This window comes from Struthio camelus, chromosome 9 (genome assembly GCF_040807025.1).
Source record: "Struthio camelus isolate bStrCam1 chromosome 9, bStrCam1.hap1, whole genome shotgun sequence".
NCBI classification, from domain to species: domain Eukaryota; kingdom Metazoa; phylum Chordata; class Aves; order Struthioniformes; family Struthionidae; genus Struthio; species Struthio camelus.
The window spans coordinates 10,387,663-10,402,711 of NC_090950.1; the positions used below are offsets into that span (position 1 = coordinate 10,387,663).

Here is a 15,049-nt window from a genome sequence, read left to right on the forward strand (position 1 = left end):
CTAGGTTTATTCATTCATATGATAGTTAACAGGGTTTTGTTTTTTTTTTTAAATAGTTACGTTTTACTTCAATAGCTTAGTTTCCATTTCAGTCTCAGTTATTTTCTAATTTTAGAAGCTTTTTGTAAATCTTGTGATGCTCTGACCGTTTCTTTATATAGCGGTTTTTAAATTGGTATCTGTTCCGATACAAGCTGTGAAAGTACCCTGAAGTCTTTGCAGCTAGAATAAGAGACTCACCACTCTTAGGAATACTGCACATTGGTACAGAGAGTAGTATAGTCTCTTTTTCTAAGACTAAGGCAGGAGAAGAATCTATGCAGAGGGAATAATCAGATCTATTTCAAACTGGATGCTTTCTTGTGAAAAGGGCCAGCAATGACAACATGCAAGACCTTATCAGGGGAACGCAAAATGTGAAGGTAAGAGGTGTCTTGGATTTTCGTTGTTGTTGATGGGTTTTTTTTTTTACTTTAGCTTTAGATTTTTCAATTCCTTTCAGTTTTTATGTTCTGAGGGCTGATGCCCAGACGACTCAAAATGCCCTGTGTGGTTGGAATAAAGTCAGAGGAAGAGAGTAGATGTTGTGATTACCAAAGAAGGCCCAGAATAGCATGGTGAGAGCGATCTTCTCACCTAGCAGAATGTCAACAGCACAAGGGAGATTAAGAGAATCCGTCTAGCAAAGAGGTCAGTGCTGCAATTAACAACCCCTTCTCTAGCCTGTGGCACAGATAGTTTAGCCAACACCAGATAATAAATCTTAGAAAACTCTGAGCCAGATCTATACTTGGCTCTTGTGAATTGAGAGTGGTACACAAATCAGATGAGAACTTAAATTACAGTGAAAAAAAAATATTTACCCCAGTTACCAGAGGGTAACTGCAGTATTTTTATTCCTCCCCTCGTCTCGGAGATGAAAGGCATTTGCTGTGTCGGTCAACCTCAGAATAAGATGCACTAGAAAGTTCTACGGGATCCAAGCTTTTATCACAGGAAATCTAAGAGCAAAGCATATCTTGCATGTGGAAGTCTGGTACTGAGTACAGACTCGCCTCTGAAGGTGATTACTCTTTCTTCATTGGAGAGAAAAAGGGCCGAGGAGAGCAAGACAGAACTACAAGATGAGCAGTGAAGCAAGCATTTCCTATAAAAACATCAGTAGCTATAAAGAAGAATACTTGATGAGCATGTTACATAAAAGTATTTTCAGGAATTTGTTTTGGACCAATTAGTTTTCTTAGGGATTTTTTTTTCCCTCATACCTCTATTTTATGTTACTGTGTAGCCTTCGTTTGCTCAAGAGCAAAAACTTGTTAAAGGATTTTTCTGAATAATGGACATCATCTATTCTTTACTGTTTAACATATCAAATAAACTGTACTGCATAATAAATGTCAGAACTGGTACTCTAATAACCTATCCTACTAATGTTTTCTTCGGGATACCAAACAAATCTTACGGTTGTTTCCTAAATAGTCTGTGAAAATTAGGTTTTTTAAGTGAAAGTAAATGATCTAAATTCTATAAACATGAAGCAGAGGGAAAACCATGCTCAAAAAAACAAGCGGAGGAAAAAAGATTCTCAGTGCGTAAACAGTTGAAAATCTATCAGTTGAGAAGGGCTGTGGTTTAGATATGTGCTTACTTACATGTAGCCTTTACTTGAGCAAGATACAGGAGAAAATCTGATTTGGTTTATACTCAGTACTTTATACAGAGTAATCCATACTGAAATACTTGTTTTACAAGCCATTCAAAATGCCAGTTGGTAAAATGAACGTAGAACTGCACTATCTTTTCAGGTAGTGAGAGCATGAAGGCAAGGTAGTGTTCTCCCCTCCCTTGTCTTCAGTTCCTCCATTTCAAAATATGAGGTCACTGAAAATGCCATTAGATTTTACTTAATTCCCTAAATAAGGTTTGAGCGTAGTGACGTTTGAAGAGAGTTTTAGGGCAGTTGTCATCAGGATTTCACATTGTCTGTCTTTGGGAGCGTGACTTTGGTGCCTTGTTTAGGAGCTTGGACTTGCTCCACTGTCAGCCTTTTAAAAATGTGGCTCCTGCCCATCCTAATGCAGTCTCAAGGGCTTGGCTTCTTTTCCTGCATGCAAGCGAAGGTGGGGAGAAGAGAAGCTGCGTTTCTCGTTGTCTCAGGAAGAGTCCTGTGAAGAAGCAATATAAAGGAGTCGCGTGAGGAGCAGGGAAATCTCTCTTGGGCCCCCTCCTCTCGTTGGAGTTCCTCTCGTGCTTGGTTGAGGTTCCGAAGGAGAGGGATTAACCTCCACAGTGATTGATCACCGTTATTCTGGGACTGGTCATATGCATTCCTTTACAGTGGCAAGATGGCATGGCAGTTGAATGCAGTTATCAGGAGATACACTGTTTGAAGGTTTTTGAGAGCTAGTTTTTAGAACTGGTGTAGAAGAAACACAGATGCAGAAGAATGTTTATTGCATCTTCCAAATTGACTCCCCATATATGAAACTGAAATAATGTCAGCATATGTATTAGGGAACTCCAAATGCAGTTACGAATATTAGTTATCATAAAGCTTCCTCACAGAGAGGTACAAATTACACCACGTAACAACCTCTACTGCTAGCAGGTGGATCAGTGGTGATACTATAGTCTCATAAGCATAAAAGCAGCGGTCCAGAGCAAAGCGATCTGTTTGGTTTTTTTTTTCCCCCCTCCTCCTCCTCCCTTCCCTGGCTGCCACCAGCTGTCAGAATTCAGGAACTTGCTCAAAGAGACTTTGTGATCAAATCCAAATAAAAGCTAAGATTCAAACTGTAAGTTTCGTGTCCAGGATGCGTGTGTGACAGCGTTCTTATGGAAAAACCATTGAACTAGTAGATTGAGATGCTACTTTTTTTTTTATCCATTAATTTAACTGATTAGAGTATATTGATCCTTTCTTTTTCCAAATACAGTATATTCTTCTTCCCTTTTCCTTAACTACTACACGCATACTGTATCTATTGCCAGTTCTGAGGCAGGGCATACTGATGTTACAAGCAGGAAAAAAAAAAAAAGTGCCGTGCTAGGGAGCGGCTAAAGGATAAATGTAGAAAGCGAAACCTAAGGAGATGATTTAAAAAAAACAAAACAAAACAAAACAAAAAACCAGTGCATAGTATAAATACTTTAGAGCTTTATCTAAAATCCTCTGAAGAGACTGTGGAATTACTGGGGACAACATTTTTGCCATCTGAACAGCTCTGCTTAGTGGTCACGAGTACGCTGACCCTTTGCCTCCAATGTTTAAATCCTTTTCACGTCAGTATGCTGAGATTTAATCAAGTCAACAGATGTGGCAAATACCTGGATGTTGAAATGGAAAGGCAGGTGGAGAACAGGCAGATGAGTCCTAATGCGCAGAGCCTGTTACTGGGATAGGATAAATACTGTTACAAGACATAACAGTTTAGATTGTCAGATGAATTTGATTAGTCCGTGTATGCACTTTGCTGTAGTTTATTTTCGGTAGCTCTTCCCCAACATGAATATGCCGGCAGGTGATGCTGTAGGACGAAGCCAACTTTAAGTGCATATTTGCTGATTCTCACAAAAGCAAATTTTGACTATAAAGCCTGCATATTCACAGCAGAAGCATGATTTGTTCATTGTATTAGAAAACGGAAGTCCACTTCGTAACCCAGGTATCCACTGAAGTAAGCACACCCTGCATACTGAATACCTGAACACCCAATTACGTTCTTGCAGTCTACACTAGGTCATTTTCTGCAATGTGTTTTTTGTTTGTGGTGGCAGTAGAGTAATTTAAAAATCCATGGAAATCGTAAGGTGCTTATAGAAAATAAGAAAAAAAAAATATTCTCATGTCTTGAGAAACTTACTTCTAGGAATATATATTGCATCTATTTTCTTGTCTTTCATAAACACAGGGCCCAGTGTAAAGGCCGGAAGCATCACTAACGCTCCAAGCTGGCTAGTTCATCGTGATTGGATTAATACATTTTAGAGGCAGACTGGCATGATAAGAGTGATTAGACCTGGCCACCCAGCAGTCTTTGAAAGCCACGCTTACTCACCTGTACTTTTATCTCATGAGGATAACTTCATAAACTTTTTTTAATAAAGTTTGTTCTTGAGATGATTAAAATTTCTTTATTTGCCAGACTGGTAGATTTTGTCATTTTATTTCCCTGGCTTCACTGCAGTTATTGTATTGCATTCTGTTGCCAGAGTGGAATTGCATACAGGGGAAAAACTGGCTTCATATGTTAACATGAAGGAGGTGGCTGAAACGGCAGCATAACGAATTGCACTCCGCAGTTACTTATTTCATTATGTGGTTGCTTGAGAAGTGGCCAGGCACAAAATACTGCCTGCTGCTGAGTGACTGGGATGAATTCCAGAGCTCATGTTCCTCTAGAGTATTTGTTTTTACAGTAGGACTTTGTACAGGAACCTAAAGATTTGGATAAAGTGTTTGGTAGGATATTCATGTGTCTTGAGTACCTAAGCTGTATTGAAAGCTTAGGAGAATTAGGAACCTGACCAGTTTAGGCGCTTTTGAAATCTCAGTAAGCACCAAGCTGACATTTTCGGTGCCTAAATTCCCTTGAAAAAAATGTTGATGTGTGTATGTTTAGAAATTGAATGAAAAACATGCAAGTGATTTTTGGAGCACTTTGCCGAGCTGTGCACACTTGGGCTAGCCACTGTTCCAGAATTTATCAGAAAAAGAAACATTAGTAAGTACTTTGTCCACTGTGGACATCTGGAGTTGGACAGCTGCGCTTTTCTCGGGAGCGCTTGAGATTAGTTACACTGGCCTCTTGAATTATGGCAATTACGTAACCTTGCGTTTGCAGAAAACATTTTCTTTGGAAAAATGCAACTGCCCTATTTTTCAGCCCATAGAACGATCAGGCACGCGGCACATCACCATGCTTTTTATCTACGTGAAGCCCCAAAATGTTTGTCTTTGCCACATTAAAGTGCTTTTGTTTTGTTGATACGGGGGAACGATTGCTCACTCGCGTTACATAGTGCTTGGGGCGTTTCAAGTGATGCAATTCACAGTTGCAAAAAGAAGTGCTCCAGGAGAGTTCTCCGAAACATGTGAAATATTGACCTCTGGAGTTTTTTTTTTTTTTTTTTTTTTTTTTATCATGCAGTGTCTCTCAAAATCAGACCCATCACTCATTTTGTTTTGTATAAAATGACACAGGGGGGTATGATGCATCACGATCGAATGATCAGTTCGGGAAACCCAGCATGCTGCTTTTTCCTTGAAAAGGAAGACGGCACAATACTCTGTGTGATTGCTGTTTGTTCAATAAAGTTTTCAGTCTTCCAATTTATTTACTTTCAATTTTGGTTTCAGTTCATTTAACCTTCAGAAAACATTTGTGCTGTGTGCTGCTTATAAAAGGCTCTCGCAGCCAATTGCTGCATTTATCTCTTGCCGTTGAGCTATGATGTCTGCAGAAATAAATGTATCCTTTTGAAATAGAAGTGATTAAGTTCTTATTGAAATGTCTTCTGGAACAAAACATTAGCTTTTGCTTTCAGAGGGCAGATATTGCTGCAGATAGCACTTAACCCGGCCAAGGACAAAGTGCTATGTTTAAACATCACTTAACTTTTCTGCTTGCCTCTATGAAATAGCAAGGATATCTGCAATCAAGCACTTTAGTTTCTTAATCCACGAAAACAACTATCTATACAGATAATTGAAAGTAGCATGATTTTGTTGCTTTATTTGGAAAAACACGCCCCTTTCCTGTCAATTTTTTTGATTTATTCCTTTGAACTTTTACATCTGAAAGACGCGATGAAGGAAAAAAAATAATTAGGCAGGCATTGGTATTTACGTACTAGACTTCTTTCTTCGGAGGAACTGACTGAGCTAGCTGCGCGTTTCAGAACTAAAACAAAATCTGACGATGTTGCAGTAAGGCCTGTTTGTCCAGCTCAGAAATTCATGTGAGGTTTCACGTTGGTACTCTGTTCTTGAAAGTATGTTGTAAGTGAGGGCATTGCTTTTCAAAGCTGATAGGTATCAGTGAAACTGTATGGATTTTTTTCAAAACAGCTGGGGAAACAAAGCTCTAGATTAAAGCGTGGAGCATGGAGAAGATTTTGGTTTTCTACCCTGACCAGGCAGATACAACTTGAACCGAGTCCGTCCTTTGTTGTGTATATGTAGAGAGCACAGCAGAGCTCCTCCTAGCACAGTGGAGGGCCTGATGCATTGAACGGGACCTGCTGAATGCCGGTGCAGTGACACCGTTGATAATTAATCAATCTAGTAATTCAGCGCTCTGTATTTTCTTATTTTTGAGGGTAATGGAGGCCCCCGGTAAGTATCCCAGGTACGCAGGCCTTGCATACTGGTTGGTATTCCTAAAAGTCCGTATGGACATTAACAAATTAATCGGATGTATTAACAGATGTAAAAATTAATAGCAAATACTGACTCTTGCAATTTTTCTGTTTCATAAACGCCTTCTTTTCAAAGAGCGTGCTCTAAGATACTTGCGTTCATCAAATGTATTCTGTGTATGTACCACAGGTATTTATAATCACAGTTTTACGCTTGTACTAATTTTAATAACAAGACGTTTCTCTAGGCGATTACTGCAAAAATTTAACTTTGGCCTTTTGTGTAATTAACACATGTAATGATTCTGACAGTGATACATATATCTATGAACACACATGTATCTAGAAGCTGCAGTAACTGTATTTCTTCCCGTTAGTGGCATTTAGAAACAAGAAAATTATAAAAACAAAAAAAAAGCATAGGCTATAAAAATTAGTCACTAGACAAAAAATGCTGATGTTTTTTCTCTCGTATTCTCTCTTTCAGATCTGTGATAGAGAGTGGCATTACTATGTCATCAATGTTGAGTTTCCCGTTGTTACCTTATACATGGATGGAACAACCTATGAACCTTACCTTGTGACCAACGATTGGCCTATTCACCCTTCGCACATAGCCATGCAGCTAACAGTTGGTGCTTGTTGGCAAGGTAATATTCTGGCAGTAGATAAGCTACAGACCTTCTGAAATTCAACCCGAAAAGGAAATGTATTTGTCTCATTTGTTTATATATTAGTAATTTCATTGCTGATAGTAATTAATAACCAAGTTGATGGTATAAAATCGGAAGTAAATCCAGGGTCTGAGCCTGAAGGAAATCAAGTCTGAGGGTAAAACTCTTGGGATATTGGCAAGCCTCTTGCTTCTGTCATCTAAGGAAGCGTTGAATCCAGTTGCATATTAAATAAGAAAGATTATCCTTTGTCTTCACTGTTTTAACTGCTTCCCTTGGCTTCCACCTTTAAGCAAGTTATCTAAATACTGCCCTGAAGAACTCCTCCTGCTGCTACTCCAGCTGTGTCTGTCCTTCAGTCTATGCATCAAATTTCTCTTGCTTTCACTATCCATGGCTTGATCCTGCTCGCTTCATATCAGATGGGCATCACCAGTAATTCCACTAATTTAATCGATACACCCTCGTATAGAAAAGATTTTCAGGTGAGAGTAAAATACAAGCAGAATTCACGTCCTCCACACCGTACTTGTACGGGACTGTGCTTAAGTAACAGCTCTTTCTGTTCTCTGCCCTTTACAATTCTCCTCTCTCCTCCTCATTCCTTTGCATGGTCCTTAGACCACTGGCATGGTTTCATTTTCGGTTCTCTGCCTTATGCCTGGAACTGTCTTTTTCTGCTCAGTCGCTCTTGTCAAGTTCTCCTTGTTAACCGTCCACGTTAATCTTCTGTTTGTGCACTGTGTGTTTTGTTTTTGCGGAAGAGAGTAACAAAATGTGAAGTAAACTGGACAATTAGGAAGAAACGCTTTGTCACAGATTATGTTTCTTCCCCACTCCTTAATGTTGGCTTGCTTCCTATCTTCTTGTTAGCTTGTGTGTCACTTTGATCAGTGCTCGTTTACGATATGTTGTCCACAAAATTTGGACGTCTTAGGTGTGTCAGAGCTATTCAGTGTAAATCCTGTTATTTGCAAATCCAGCTGTTAGCTTATGAGCTCCTTGGGGTAGAGATCCAATCTTTAGTTTGATGGAAAAATGCAGAGTAAGGCCACGTTAGTCCTAAAACCAAGATTTGATAGTTCGGTATTGATCAGTCAGATGACTCTTGCGATAGTTAACTAATCAGCATGACACAAAGCCTGTACGTTTGTGCAGGTGTACACTGATGCTTGTCTAATTGGTGTTTACCTGTGCAGGCTTTCCATTTTTATAGGATAATCTTTTTTGTTATATTGGAAATTTTCATTAATGTTGGCTATCTGATAGAATAATTTTACTCTAAAGTGCTAAGATTCTAAGCAATCTTACTTCTTTTTTAGCTTAAATACATACTAAAATACATCTCAAACACTTAAGAAAGCAGAACTTCGGTTTAACCGGTGATTTACTGGGGCAAGTATTTGACAGCTACCAATTCAATTCAATTTATATGAGGTTTCTTTTAGTTTGATCTAGTTTTTTTCTTATGGAGTTTTATTGTGCTATTTTTAAACCCAAGTTCCGGAGTTAACTAAGGCAGATACCGTTTGTGAACAGAGTAAATGCAGTTCTTTCCAGACATGAGCAAATGCTTTAGGGACTCACTGAGTATTGCCTTCTGAAAAGTCACCAGCGTTCCTCAGTAGCCTTGGTGAAGAAACTTTTCGTTCCTTACTTCCATGTCTGCTTCCAGGTTTTTCTGTACAGGTATGCATAAAATATTGTTCTGCATTGTTTTTATTACTTTTATCCCTTCGCTTCTTTCCTTCGTACGTTACGTTTTTATCGCTAATGCCAGTCTTGAGAGTTTTTCCTAATATTTTGCATCTTGGTAGGAAGCCACTTCCCTTCCCCCTAAAAAAGCTCATGTAATCATTGGGCGGGCACCAGGTTTTGAGAACTGCAGGGAATGAATTTTGTCCATAGAACAGGCGCTGTATAAGCAAAACTTCTGCCAGTTTCTCTGCGCTGCTAAATCCGTGGCTTTCATCTACCTCCAAGGCAGCAACATACAGCAATAAGGATGATCTTGTTTCCTTCTCACCCTTGCTTCCTTCTCACCCTTGCTTCCTTCTCACCCTTGCTTCCTTCTCACCCTTGCTTCCTTCTCACCCTTGCTTCCTTCTCACCCTTGCTTCCTTCTCACCCTTGCTTCCTTCTCACCCTTGCTTCCTTCTCACCCTTGCTTCCTTCTCACCCTTGCTTCCTTCTCACCCTTGCTTCCTTCTCACCCTTGCTTCCTTCTCACCCTTGCTTCCTTCTCACCCTTGCTTCCTTCTCAGCTTTGTCTCTATCGCAGATTGTTGGTAAGAGAAAGAATTAAGGTAAATCTTCTGATATGGGCTCACAATAAATATAGATCACAGTCTATCATAATATTTTTTTACGCTTCAAACACATAGAAAGTTGTTACTTGTTTTCAGACGTTTTTAGCTTTGCCTTGAACACTTTGATAGGTGAAGGAATGATTAGCAAGGAGAGGTTTTTGTTTCTGGTGAGGCACCTGATTTAAACTATCATTGCTGTCAAGATTTGCTGCAAGATTATGTTATTTCTCCTTTAATAGAGTGAGAGCTGGAGCTGGTCAAAGGTAGAAACAAATTTTTCATCTCACGAGAAGTTCAAGATTCAGCTAAAATACTAGGCTAAAGATTTTGCTAAAATAGCATGAGTCACACCAAAAGGTGAACTTTCAATGTCTGCATGAAACAAGATTTCAGGATACTGTTTTTGGCAAAGCTTATCTTTTGATAAGTTCAGAATGTTTCTTTTGCTTGTGTTAAATTCTTCTAAATGAATAGAAACGGAAAGTCACTTTGTTAATAATAATCAGCGCTTCCTGTTTCAGAAGTGCAATTATTCAGTATATAAAACCAACATATTTTGTTCACAATGTTGATTTTCAAAAGCCATATATTTCAAGAAAAGAATAAGTATACTGAATAACCGTTTTGACTGTAAATGATTTCCGTGAACTGTTAACTGGCTCTGTTAAGGATAATCCACTTCTGTCAGTAAGAACTACATTTGCAAAGCCTTAGCAAACTGCTTCACAACAGGCTGTGATTTACTCAAGTAACAATACGCTGTGATTCTGGTGCTTTTGGTTTAATAAACGATTCGTGGGAGTCCTTGTCAGGGCAGAGAACGGATATAAGGAGTTGTTTCTAGCTCTGCTTTGCAGAGACTCTTTGATGTTTTACTAGCCAAGCAATTTATTTTCCAGTGGTATTAGCCCAATGGTCAGACTCTTTCCTTTCCTTTTCATCCAAACGCTGGCAGAATAGGAACACAAGCTCTAACCTCTTCCCTCAAAAAGGCCAAGACTTCTTTTCTATCTTTAGAAAACTAAACCTTTTTACAGCTCTGAGTCCACAGTGACCGTTTATCAAATTATTTGAAAAATAATCTAAGTTCAGAAAACTAAATGAGCCAGAAAAAGCAACAGTACAGCAGTCCTTTTTCTTACCCGAAGAGTTTTGATTTGCTTACAGGAAAAAGTAAAATTCATCCTGACTGTGTGGCAGCTTAAGAACTGGTGAGGAGAGCGGAGAGTGTATTTGGAGGACACAGTGAAAGCTGAAGGAGAAAAACAATTATAATTTACTCTGTTAGCACTAACGGGAAAATGTGCTGCTGCTGTAAAGGATTTAACATGTCATATGTGACGATGCTGAGTTCCGGTCCGGAAATTGGGAAACGTTCTGCTGGTTCTCTAGGGATCTGATAATCCTCCAGGTTATGAGACAACGTGGTGCACTCAGCCCTGGCATTTTCATCAGCGTAACCTGAGACTCGTCCTCAGGTTATGTACGTCGTGTCGTGCATGCTCCTCTTTCCTGTCTTTCTCACTGTTACGTCATGCAGGAGTCTCAAGCATAGGAAAAAAATTCTCTTCCCCTGAGATGAGCGTTTCCTGTTATTAATATTTCAGTTCCAGAATAACTATTTTCTGCGTTTAATAGTCTTGTTCCATAACATCTGTTATGAAAATGAGTTTTTATTTTTACCTTCAGCTGTTCAAGTGAAACCCCAGAGCAGCTAAAGTTTGGTGCTGTTCTCTTCTTGAATCTAACACAAAAACGAACTGAATACGCAATCTCTCAGGCTTACATGATAAATTTAAACTTCAGTGCATGACATGTCCCGCGTTCTATCTGCAGCACCAATGTCCTGTCCTTGGTTTAGGTTGCCCTGAAGGAGGAGGAAACAGCAGTACATGTATTACCCATGTAACCCCACAGTTGCTTTTTTTTTTTTTTTTTTCCTGACATCACCAATCCAGACACGTCTCACCTATGTATTTACCCTTGCCTTACCAGTGTAAAAAGCATGCCTGATTTGCTTGTTCAGTATATCGTGCGATATTTCTTAAAATAATGCAAGTTGGCTGCTGGGACTCTCCTGAAAGGAAGGAAATTAGTCCTTTCCTGAAGAGCAGAGCATGATCTGGGGGGCGAGGAGGTACTGCGAACAGGAATTTAGAGTCACAGTGTGCAGACGGCAGCCTGGCGCACAAGCAGGGAGCGAAGACTGCAGACAGGCAGGCTTTGAAGGTGGTGGAACAGAACCTTCCTAGGGTCCATCGGGGACTGGGTAAAGTTTCCTGCAATCCAGGAAGTCACTGAGTTACCCGAAACGAAGCCTGGAGGCTGATTTCTAGCTTTAGCGACAGAGTGGGCATGAGGCAAGTTGTATAAAAACCTTTCTGCATTTTGTTCTGACATGCTCACTTTGGGTTTTTTTTTTTTTTTCCTATTTAAAAGTAGGTGTTCTGGTTGTTACTTTAGTATAGCTGCCTTTTCTTATTTAAAAAGTCCTTGTTCTTTTTTGTTGTGTTTTTTTTTTTTTTTTAGGGAGCGCGTTGTGGGGAAGATCTAGACGGAGTTACCTCAGAGCTTTGGCTAATTTCGGGTCCTATCACAACCTCTAGCAGAGATCTCGCTGTTTTTGGTTTTCTCCAGTTCATGGTTAATATTGATATATTGGGAGGGGGGAAGTTAGCTTGTGCAAGCATTATTTTTAGGCGCTAGACTCTTTCTGTTCTCAGTCCATTTAATATAAAGTACATTTGACCCAAAGGCAGGAAGAGTTGGAGACAGAAACTTCTTAACCTGTTGCAGCTAAACGTCCAAGCGCGCCAATCTTCACGCGTGGCAGATACTAACTTACTTCTGAGCTGTGTTCAATGACGCTAGGCTTGGAAGAAGGGTGGTGCTGACTATAATAAAGCTAAGCAAACGGAACTCCTGATGAACAGAGTGCGGGGGGGTGACCGTTTTGGAGTGCTGGTAAAGCAATTCCTTAAGTTAGGCCTTTGTGTATCCTGGTGAAGTTGAACAGTTTTCTCTGCAGGTACTTCTGGTTGAGGACTTGATTCAATTACAGCTTTGTTAAAAGGCCTTTTTTGCTCGGATCAGTGGTCTCACAGAGGTTTGTCAGAGGTGTGACTTTGATGTACTTGGGGTTATTGCTGTTCTGTCTTCAATGATAAAAGAAATCTTGAGAAAAAATTACTCTCCTCTCAAAGGCCTTTAATGGACAAAAATGACAGGCTTGTGTGTGCTTCCGAAGACAGAAGAAACATCAAAGAGAACATGAGGGAAGTGTGACCCTGGCACTGTCTCTGAACCCAGCTCTGCTTCTCGTGCTAGCTGCCTGAAGGGATGTGCGAGGCAGACGTGGCCCTTCTGGAGAGCAGAAACGCCTCCAGGCTCAGCTGCCAGTCTCGTTTCAGGGTGCCTCAGAAAAGCAGATTACGGCACTTCAGGAGATGCAGTCTAGAATTTTCGAAACATATGGTTGGTAGTTGTTGTTTCTTCCCTTAATGATATTGAAACAATAATGAATTTAATAACAACTTTAAACTTTCAGACAGATAAACCGTTTAAGCCTCAAAACTTACCAAAGTCTGCATAAAAATTCTTATCCCATTGTAAGAGCATGAAAATCATGCAACCAACTTTAACTCGATGCAGGTGAAATTGCTGGCCTTTATGAATAGAGTCTACAAGCACTCTATTGTGGGGTATCTGGAGTGAGAGTACTTAAAAAAAACAGTTGGCATCAGCAACAATAGTACAGCTTTGTTACCCACTAATATGTTAAAGGTATAGCAAACTACGTATGGGGTTGGGGTTTTTTTCACCTTTTTTAAAGTAATTAGAGTTGTAGGGGGATTTGGGGGGCTTTGTGGTCGTTTTAAAATAGGAATTTAGTTCCACGGCTTGTGCTGGGTTACTGCACCAGGTCTCGTGGCTGAGGAGTCCCTCAGAGCGGCTGAGACCGTGTATGCCTGAGACCGTGTATATGGCTTGTGACTGCTGGGATAAAGGGGTGGGGTCTGACACTGTGGCCCAGGTATTAGGTGGCGTTTTTAGAGGCACTACTTGTTGATTGTGAATTCATTGATTGTGGATCTGGCCATCGGAATTTACTTTCCGTAGCTGAGAAGCACTGTCCATAAGACCCTCTCCTACTGTAAAAGTAAAAAATAGCACTTGGCCCTTAGATAAGCTCTTCCAGCTAAAGATCCTCACGAGCTTTTCAAACAATAAAGAGGTAACACAGTTCTACAGCAGGAAAATATCATTATCCTCACGTTATGAGGATAAAGTGCAGGATGGAGAGTGTATATGGTTTTTTTTTACTCAGGTCACCTAAAAAATCTTCATCAGAACAAGAATAGAATCAGACTTGCTGATTCTGACCCTTCACCTTTTAACCAGCAAACCATTCTCGTTCCCCTTTTTAGCTTTTGCAATCCTGTTTCATTCTCCTAAGCAGTACAAACAAATAAGATTAGCTTATCCTGGAGCTGCACTTTCCAGCAGCCTACCCTAGTAAGTTCTCCTCTGAGTGAGTTTGTTATTTTTGATTGAGTTTATCTGAGGCTGTAGCAAATGGACCTTCTTACAGAGTATTCTATTGAACTAAGGTTTATAGGTTCTCACTCTGATCTCTAGACTGCTAATCATTCTTTCTGTGGCAAAGACGGCCAGAAACAGGGAGCAAGTTAACCTGATTTGGTAGTCTAATCGTCTTATGTACCACGGACCTGCAGACAGACTTCCTCCAGGTTTCTCTGAAACGGTCTTGAGTTCCACCTCCCCCCCAGAATGAACTGTTTCTTTATGCATCATTCCCAAAGTCCTGTCCGGACAGTGGTGACACAAGTTAATTACCGTCGCAAGTTTATACTGTGGCTTGCCATGACTGTAAGTCATTAATTCCAGTAGTGTCCTGGAGCTTCACCATGCCAATTAACTTACGCAGGCCGTATTGTACAGGGGAAGCTCTTAGGTAGAAGCCTGTCAACAAGCAAACTGTGTTATCACGAGTATAGTAAAAAGCTACTGTAATTTCTGTTTTCTAAGTCATTTCTGTTTCCCATTCTACTTTTGCGTTCTGTCTTTTTGCTCTCTCCTTAATCCAGACTGGGGACGAAATTGTTACCGAGTCTTTCTGTGGAATAACCTTATCTTCTAAGCTCTCTTGCTGACGTCTCAGTCGCTTGAGTTGCAGTCACAGAACCCACTTACTGTGCAAGGCAACAGGATTACATTAAGAGCTAGGTAGTTGGAGAGGGATCAGATCACCGAGGGCCAAATACACAGGGTGCAGCAGCAGCAGCCTGTATCAGTCAGCCGTGGATTTCCTCCAGAAATTAGGACTTTAAACAGGTACAGAGCCCCCCTCTACTTTGCATTCCTGTTCTATGCATCCTGACACCCCGTGGATGATGCCTTTGGGGTTCGTGTAGGCTGCACCAACCTGAGGCCTCAGCGGAGAGTAAGCCAGGCAAACAAATCAGTGCAAGATGTCTAGGCAGATTTCAGCAGAATGTGACCCTGACTATCTGCATACTGATTGCTTCTCATAACGCGGCAATATTCTCTGTTAACCCTTTTCTCCTCAAAAACAAAATGCAGTAGAATGCATTGCTGCACTTCACAGGTCTTTGCTGGAATTTTAGCTGTAGCAGAAACACAAGCATATATAGGAAGGTTAGCTTAGGAAAGTGTTTTTCTTGG

At 40.3% G+C, this 15,049-nt stretch overlaps 1 protein-coding gene across 10 annotated transcripts in view; it reads left to right on the forward strand.

Moving 5' to 3' along the window:
• Positions 1-15,049, forward strand: part of CLSTN2 (calsyntenin 2) — a 595,520-nt gene that overhangs the window by 558,813 nt on the left and 21,658 nt on the right. For all 10 annotated transcript variants that reach the window (XM_068954006.1, XM_068954011.1, XM_009674091.2 and 7 more), the window contains one exon: positions 6,848-7,010. In XM_068954006.1, the coding sequence (XP_068810107.1) occupies positions 6,848-7,010 (163 nt within the window). The remainder of the gene's footprint in view (positions 1-6,847; positions 7,011-15,049) is intronic.